Source organism: Narcine bancroftii, chromosome 8, assembly GCF_036971445.1.
Source record: "Narcine bancroftii isolate sNarBan1 chromosome 8, sNarBan1.hap1, whole genome shotgun sequence".
Taxonomy (NCBI): Eukaryota; Metazoa; Chordata; class Chondrichthyes; order Torpediniformes; family Narcinidae; genus Narcine; species Narcine bancroftii.
The window spans coordinates 82,426,266-82,435,120 of NC_091476.1; the positions used below are offsets into that span (position 1 = coordinate 82,426,266).

Genomic DNA, 8,855 nt, shown 5'->3' on the forward strand with positions numbered 1-8,855 from the left:
AAATGTAAAAAAAAGACCACCATCACCAGCCTGCAGTTCTGAGACCTCCCGACTCCAAGAGGCGAAGGCACCATCCTGTGCGATATCTCCTTGGGCACCCCACGGCCAGTGGTTCTGCAGCAGTGGCGCAGGCAGGTCTTCCGTCACATCAACGACCTTTCACATCCGTCCATCAGGTCCACGGACTAGATGGTGGCAGAACGGTTCATATGGCATGAGCTGCGAAAACAGATTGCGGGCTGAGCCAGAACATGCACCCATTGCCAGACGTCCAAGGTGCACAGGCACACCAGGGCGCCCGTACAGGAGTTCGAGCACATCTGGGAATGGTTCAGCCACATTAACATGTACATCGTCGGGCCCTTACCCATTTCCTGGGGCAACCATTACCTGTTTACGGTGGTGGACCACACCACTCGCTGGCCCAAAGCGATCCCAATGCCAGATGCCTCCACCGACTCCTGCTCCTGAGCCCTGTTGCATGGTTGGGTCACCTGGTTCAGCATCCCAGCTCACCTCACCAGCGATCGAGGCACCCAGTTCACATCTGCGCTCTGGGCACAGCCCGCCAACAGGTTGGGGATACAGCTACACTGCACCATGGTCTACCACCCGCAGGCCAATGGACTGGTCGAACATCTGCACTGCCACCTTAAGTTGGCGCTCATGGCCCACCTCACCGGTCCCGACTGGATGGATGAACTGCCTTGGTGCTCCTGGGCATCTGCTCCACTCCAAAGGAAGATCTGCAGGCATCATCAGCTGAGCTGGTCTACGGTGCACCGCTGGCACTACCTGGTGAGTTTGTCATTGCACCTCACAATCCCCAGTGGTCGCCGCATGAACTACTTCCTCACCTCAGGGCATGCTTGGACTCCTTCAAACCCCCACTGCCACCCACCCAGGCATGACATCCACCCGACTCACATTCCTGGCAAGCTGCTTTCCACGGAGCCCAACCGTGGCACCTCTGCAGCAACCATACGAGGGGCCGTACAGGGTTATACAGCATTCCGGTTCGATGTTCATGTTGTACTTGGGCGGCAGGCATGAGCTGTTTACCATGGACAGGCTGAAGCCAGCGCACCTCGATCCCCCTGAGCCCGTGGTCGTTACCTAGCTCAAGAAGCGAGGCCACCTGGCAAAAAAGGACATTGGCGCTGGTTCTGGGGGGGCTGTGTGGCAGCCCCACTTGTAAGCCACACAGCAGGGCAGCCGGTCAAAATGGCTCCATCGGGTGTTTCCCTTCCTTCCAGCTCAGGGCTCAGAAACCCTCTTATGTGCTTGGGGAGCATGTGACGCCCGGATGACGTCAGTGCCCTTCAGCGTGGTTCTCAGCCAGGTCCAGACTGGGAGTATAAGTGCAGCCCAGCAGCCTGCAATAAACTAGTCTGCTCACTGAGCTCAACCCGTCTGGTTGCGTGTGTTATTGCAGGAGCAGTGTAGCCGCCGCTGCACTGTAATCTTTTCCAAACAAATACAAGATTTCAATTCATTATGCAAATGATTCATATTCAAATCCACATAATTTTTCCACGTAATTGCAATACATTTCTTCGCTATTGCTAATGCTAAACGGATAAACGTAATTTGAGATTTATCCATTCTTAAACCCATTGTTAAAGTTGCAGTTCCTGGGCCATACCATCTCAGCATACGGAGCTTCCCCAGCACCTGAGAAGGTTGCAGTCATACGCCACTTCCCGAAGCCCGACACCCTCAAAGGTCTACAAGAATTCACCGGGATGGTCAACTTTTACCACTGTTTCATTCCAGGGGTGGCTCACATTATGCAGTCGCTGTTCGCACTGATCGCTGCCAAGAACAAGACCCTGGAATGGACGGAAGACGCCAAGAATGCTTTCACCACGACAAAGGACATCCTGGCGAGCACCACCCTACCGGCCCACCCACAGCCGGACGCCCACACCACACTTTCAGTGGATTCTTCAGCCAAGGCTATCAGGACGTCCTGGAGCAATCAGTAATGGCCAGTGGCGCCCACGTGCTTTCTTCAGCAAGCACCTCCGCCCCAGAACTAAAATACAGCACCTTTGACAGGGAGCTTCTGGCCCTGTACCTGGCCATCAGACATTTTCACTATTTCCTGGAGGGCAGGCCATTCACTGTTTTCACCAACCACAAACTGTTCACTCACCATGTCAAAGGATCCCTGGTCAGTATGCCAGCAGTGGCATCTGTCCTACGTATCGGAGTTTACCACCAACATCTGACTCTAAGTGGGTAAGGACAATGTCATTGCAATCACGCTCTCAAGGCCCACCATCCACAGCCTCGCCCTTGGCCTGGACTACGCCCAGCTAGCATAGGCACAGAAGGAGGATGCAGACATAAAAGTTTTCTGCACCGCCCTCACAGGCCTCCGACTCGACAACTTCAAACTGCCGGACAACTCCGACATGCTGTTCTGCGATGGCTCCACCAGCTTGCCACACCCGGTAGTTCCACCACAGTGGAGACTGCAGACCTTCAGCATGGTCCACGACTTGGCTCACCCCTTGGTCAAGACCTCAGTTTGCATGGTGCAAAACTAGGTTCAAAGCGTGTGCCTCGGGCAAGCGTGATGACATCACCGCTGACGCGGGGGCAGAGCTCACGCCGCCCTTAAAGTGCACGCGTGAAGTTTAAATAAACAGTTCATTTGAAACACCCATCGTGTTTGTGGTGTGTTTCATTCTGTGTAGCAGTCGTTACAATAATTCACTAAATTATATCGCACATTAATCAATTTAGTCACACTATCTTCCCAAATACTAGTCCAATCTTCTTGGGTTAATTCTAAAGATAAATCTTTCTCCCATTTAATCTTTGATTTATCTAAATCCGCCAACACTTTAATACCTTTCAGCTGCCAAATCTTTAAATACTGATTTTCATCGAAAGGGTCAATTTTATTAGCAAAATTTGTTTGAGAGGACTTCAAAAGTAGTGCCTAATCCGAAAACAGAGTCGGGAGATAAAGAGAATGGAGCGGTCTGAGGAGCAGTGGCCTGCCGACAGGAGCTCGACAACTGCCTCCTCCACCTCTGGTCCCTCATCTGGAGGCTGCAGCACCGGCGCATGTTCAAGCCCCACAGCCAGTCCAGCCTCCCGTACCGTGGGAACAGGTGCCTGCGCCCAGACCTCAAGCTCTGGTAAAAATGGAGCAAATTATGAAATTGGACGGGCTTGAGTTCGACCCACAAGCCCCGGAGGCCGCAACTCTCTTTGAGCATTGGCTGCAGTGCCTGGAAGCATTTTTAAATTCGGCTGGGATAGTGGACGACGAGCAGAAGCTACTACTTCTGACCCGGATGGGCACTGATAAGAGACAAAAAGACTTATTCGGCTGCTATCGCTGCTCTGAGAGAAAAATATGTGGGCCAGTGGAATGAAGTGCATGTCAGACACTTGCTGGCTACACACAAGCAGCAGCTGGGGGAGTCGATCAGTGACTTTATCCTGACCCTTTGTGACCTGGTAAGATCGTGCTTAAGGAGAGTGGAATCTGCAGAAGAATTTGTTCATATAAATTTCAAATCCAATTTGTGCTAATCGCATTGGCAGTGGCCAGGAAGTCCGACTCTATTCTTAATATCGAGCAATGGAACAAGGAAATGCAAACTTGCGTTCCCCTGGAGAAAATAACATACAATCTGAGAAACAAGTACAGCACCTTTTGGAAGATTTGGCAGCCATACATGCACTACATAGATGCATGGAAGTCATTGTTCTGCCGTCCCCTGCTGCAGCTCCCTCTCTCCCGCACTGATCCCGATCAAGTAAAGTCAAGAATGCGCATTGACCCGGAAGCCGTCCATTGAGCCGTGATAGTCACTGTTTCTTTTCTTGTTTCTTTTTATCATTTATATTCTTATTCATTTCCTTAATGTTAGTGTTCTTATTGTTATTGACACTGTAGTATGAACAAATTGTTTAGTTTTATAGGTGGGGAGGGGGGTGGGCAATGAGAAGAGGAATACATGTACATGTAAATGAGATTGTAACTGCCATCGTTAGCAGGACGCGGTATATGATTACAAGCCTGTATGAAAAATTATGAATGAAATATTTTAAAAAGAAGCATTTGTTCATATACTGATTCACTGATCTCTGGAGTGAAATCAAACTGTGAGCAGTGGCTGCTGGAGGTGGGTGAGATGGATTTAAATCAAGCTCTAAGAATCATCGAGGCCTTAGGCCTTGCATTTAGAAGTGGGGGGGGATATCTACGCGTCTGAACCGGCTGCTGAATCATGGCCACATGCCCCTACTCTACTCGATACCCTGCTGAACCACCCAAATGGCTGGGCTCAAGACTCGGCCATTGGCCCTGTCGTGGCTGCGGTTCCACGAAATCCTGCAACCTCCCTTACTCTGTTGATGAGGTTTGCGTGGTCACTCGCAATTGCCAAATCTGCACAGAATGCAACCACAGTTTTACTGACCTCCACGCGCCAACCTCACAAAATCCACCCGTCCCTTCGAACGCCTCAGCATCGACTTCAAGAGGTCTCTACTTTCCACCAACATATACATCCTCACCGTTATTGATGAATTCTCCCGTTTCCCTTTCACAATTCCCTGCAAAACCACACCCTCGCTACAGTGATCAAGTGCCTCGATCAGTTCTTCTCCCTCTTCGGTTATCCAGAATACATACACAGCGGCAGGGGATCCTCCTTCATGAGTGACGTACCTACTGGCCAGAGGCTTTGCCAGCAGCCATACCACTAGCTACAACCCACAAGGTAAAGGACAAGTAGAGAAAGAGAACTCCACAATCTGGAAGGCCATACTCCTTGCTCTCAAAACTAAATGCCTCCCTGTCTCCCTGTGGTGCGCTGTTAGCCAGAATCAGACACACACAAGGTCAAGACTGCACAAGAGGATTTAATCCGCAAAGACTTCCACAGAGCCAGGCTGGCGGTAGCTGCAGTAACTCTGAGTGAGGCTTCGGGATGCCGGAGCAGGCTTATATCCTGGAGGGTGATTGACACCTGATCGAGTGGGGCTTGATCCATTCAAGATTGACAGCCAGCCAGGCGTTGTCCTGTCCCCTTACACTCCTGCAGGTACAGAGGTTTCCCCCTGCAGTAGGCCAGTGGTGTACCACCACACTCCCACTGGCAGGAACTTCTCCCGACCACACTACATTCCATTCGCTCCCTCCTTTGCATGGCCACCAATGTGACGCCTTATGAATGCATGTTTCCTTTCCCAAGGAAATCGATTACTGGAGTGACTGTCGAGCTGGCTCTCAACCCCTGGAGCTGTACTACTCAAGTGTCATGTCAGACCTTGCAAATCAGATCCATTTGTCAAACGAGTTCCATTCCTTCATGCTAACCCACATTATGCCTTTGTCATTTTTTCAGACAGGAGGAAGGACACCATGTGTGTCCAATACCTCGCACCAACTGGGATGCCTGAGTCTCCACCTCCTCCCCAATCTCCACCAGCTCAAATACCCAGGCCACCCACACAAGTGCAGCACAGTACCCAACCTCCTAACTCTTGTGGCCACGGGGATGAACAATTGTCAACCCCACTGAGGGGCTCTTCACCCTGCCATGTCCATTTTCTTCCACAAGAATCTAACCTGACACCAACAGATGACGGCGCTGAACATCCAGCCACGTTGTCATCATTTGCACCATCTCCTATGACACCGACCATTGGACCTTCTCCAACTCGGGTATCACCACCACAAGAGTCTCCAACTCAAATCTCACCACCGCAGGAGCTGAGATGGTCCAGACGTCACATCAAGCCACTGGACAGACTTAACCTGTAATTATAATACTCATCCTCCACGTGTACTCTTAATGAAGCCTTTAGACCATGATTTTACCAGTCTGTCACGGCTGGCTTTTGGTTTTTTAAAGGGACGGTGAGTGTGGTGATCCTAGGAATTGCATGCTTGTGTATAGAATGTAGATGTTCGCTGCTGGCTGGTATGAAGGACCGGCACTATAGACTGGTTGAGGGAAGAAGCCCCCTTGCTTGCATATAAGTGTTCCTGTTCATTGCACTTAGCTCAGATTGGGACTAGGCTCGTAGATGGCTAACACTGCCATGTTCTTCCTCATAAAAGCCTACGTTATTCGCATAACTTCAGTCTCGTGAGTTATTGACTGTGATTCAGATCCCCACATTCTCCTAAATTCCAATGAGTGTAGGGGAAGAGCTGTCAAACACTCCTCGAAGGATAACCATTTCATTTCTGGAATCATCCTTGTGAACCTGCTTGGAACCCTCTCCAATATCAGCACATCCTTTCTTAATGAGGAGCCCAAAACTACTCACAATTCTCCACGAGACCTTATCCAAGCAAGTGGAGAGCATTCCAACCCTTTCCCTGTACCTGCCTTTCAGATGGCATGTGAGGAGGTGAGTTGCATCTTCGCGATCAGTTCATTCCAAAGAAGCAGCAGCATTGAGAAAGGAGGGTGAGGCAGCCGTGGCGTGGAGGGGAGGGGAGTGAAAGGAGGGTGAGGCAGCCGTGGCGAGGAGGGGAGGGGAGTGAAAGGAGGGTGAGGCAGCCGTGGCGAGGAGGGGAGGGGAGTGAAAGGAGGGTGAGGCAGCCGTGGCGTGGAGGGGAGGGGAGTGAAAGGAAGGTGAGGCAGCCGTGGCGAGGAGGGGAGGGGAGTGAAAGGAGGGTGAGGCAGCCGTGGCGAGGAGGGGAGGGGAGTGAAAGGAGGGTGAGGCAGCCGTGGCGAGGAGGGGAGGGGAGTGAAAGGAGGGTGAGGCAGCCGTGGCGTGGAGGGGAGGGGAGTGAAAGGAAGGTGAGGCAGCCGTGGCGAGGAGGGGAGGGAAGTGAAAGGAGGGTGAGGCAGCCGTGGCGAGGAGGGGAGGGGAGTGAAAGGAGGGTGAGGCAGCCGTGGCGTGGAGGGGAGGGGAGTGAAAGGAAGGTGAGGCAGCCGTGGCGAGGAGGGGAGGGGAGTGAAAGGAGGGTGAGGCAGCCGTGGCGAGGAGGGGAGGGGAGTGAAAGGAGGGTGAGGCAGCCGTGGCGTGGAGGGGAGGGGAGTGAAAGGAGGGTGTGGCAGCCGTGGCGTGGAGGGGAGGGGAGTGAAAGGAAGGTGAGGCAGCCGTGGCGTGGAGGGGAGTGAAAGGAGGGTGAGGCAGCCGTGGCGAGGAGGGGAGGGGAGTGAAAGGAAGGTGAGGCAGCCGTGGCGAGGAGAGGAGGAGAGTGAAAGGAGGGTGAGGCAGCCGTGGCGTGGACGGGAGGGGAGTGAAAGGAGGGTGTGGCAGCCGTGGCGAGGAGGGGAGGGGAGTGAAAGGAGGGTGAGGCAGCCATGGCGAGGAGGGGAGGGGAGTGAAAGGAGGGTGAGGCAGCCGTGGCGAGGAGGGGAGGAGAGTGAAAGGAGGGTGAGGCAGCCGTGGCGTGGAGGGGAGGGGAGTGAAAGGAGGGTGTGGCAGACGTGGCGAGGAGGGGAGGGGAGTGAAAGGAGGGTGAGGCAGCCGTGGCGAGGAGGGGAGGGGAGTGAAAGGAAGGTGAGGCACCGTGGCGAGGAGGGGAGGGGAGTGAAATGAGCGTGAGGCAGCCGTGGCGTGGAGGGGAGGGGAGTGAAAGGATGGTGTGGCAGCCGTGGCGAGGAGGGGAGGGGAGTGAAAGGAGGGTGAGGCAGCCGTGGCGAGGAGGGGAGGGTAGTGAAAGGAGGGTGAGGCAGCCGTGGCGAGGAGGGGAGGGGAGTGAAAGGAGGGTGAGGCAGCCGTGGCGTGGAGGGGAGGGGAGTGAAAGGAAGGTGAGGCAGCCGTGGCGAGGAGGGGAGGGGAGTGAAAGGAGGGTGAGGCAGCCGTGGCGTGGAGGGGAGGGGAGTGAAAGGAAGGTGAGGCAGCCGTGGCGAGGAGGGGAGGGGAGTGAAAGGAGGGTGTGGCAGCCGTGGCGAGGAGGGGAGGGGAGTGAAAGGAGGGTGAGGCAGCCATAGCATGGAGGGGAGGGGAGTGAAAGGAAGGTGAAGCAGCCGTGGCGTGGAGGGGAGGGGAGTGAAAGGAGTGTGTGGCAGCCGTGGCGAGGGGGGGAGGGGAGTGAAAGGAGGGTGAGGCAGCCGTGGCGAGGAGTGGAGGGGAGTGAAAGGAGGGTGAGGCAGCCGTGGCGAGGAGGGGAGGGGAGTGAAAGGAGGGTGTGGCAGCCGTGGCGTGGAGGGGAGGGGAGTGAAAGGCAGCATAAAGTAAAAAAGTGTGCAGAGAGCATTGCGCGGAGCTAGAGGATTGGGCGGCTTATAAAAACTAACATAAGGCAACAACGAAAGCAAGAGGGGAACAGAAGATGAAATATAAGCTTGCCAGTAGCATAAAAGTTTTACCAGACACACAAAGAGTAAAAGAGGGGTAAGAGAGATGGGCAGCACAGTTGGCGTAGCGGTTAGTGCAACGCCTTTACAGTGCCAGCAATCGGGACTGGACTGGGGTTCAAATCCTGCGCTGTCTATAAGGAGTTTGTACTTTCTCCCCATGTCTGCATGGGTTTTCCCCAGGGGCTCCGGTTCAAAACGTACCAGGGGTGTAGGTTAATGAGTGTAAATTGGGCAGCACAGACTCGTGGGCTGAAATCGCCTGTATGTATGTCTACATTTAAACATTTATATTTAAATTTAAAAATGGGCATCAGGAGAAGTGGTAATGGGGAGCAAATGGCAAGTGTCCTGAATGGGTATTTTGGCGATGTACCAGAAATCCACAAGAGCAGTCGCTGTTACAGAGGAGAAGGTGCCTGTGAAGCTGAAGTGGTTGGAAGTGCACAAGTGTCCTGGACTCGATGGGCTACACCCCAGGATCTGACAGAGATTGTAAATGCATCAGTGAAATTGGAAATGCCGTCCTACTCTTTAAGAAGGAGTGAGGCAAAAGAC

At 53.4% G+C, this 8,855-nt stretch overlaps 1 protein-coding gene across 1 annotated transcript; it reads right to left on the reverse strand.

Annotated features, from left to right (window-relative positions):
- Positions 1 to 6,417: 6,417 nt before the first annotated feature.
- On the reverse strand, positions 6,418 to 7,929 carry LOC138742084 (uncharacterized). Its single transcript, XM_069896276.1, has one exon. The coding sequence runs from the start codon at positions 7,927 to 7,929 to the stop codon at positions 6,418 to 6,420; it is 1,512 nt and encodes a 503-aa protein (XP_069752377.1).
- Between the last annotated feature and the right edge of the window lie 926 nt (positions 7,930 to 8,855).

Coding starts and splice junctions, on each gene's coding strand:
- LOC138742084 (XM_069896276.1), bottom strand. CDS start 7,929: ATGGCTGCCTCACCCTCCTTTCACTCCCCTCCCCTCCTCGCCACGGCT.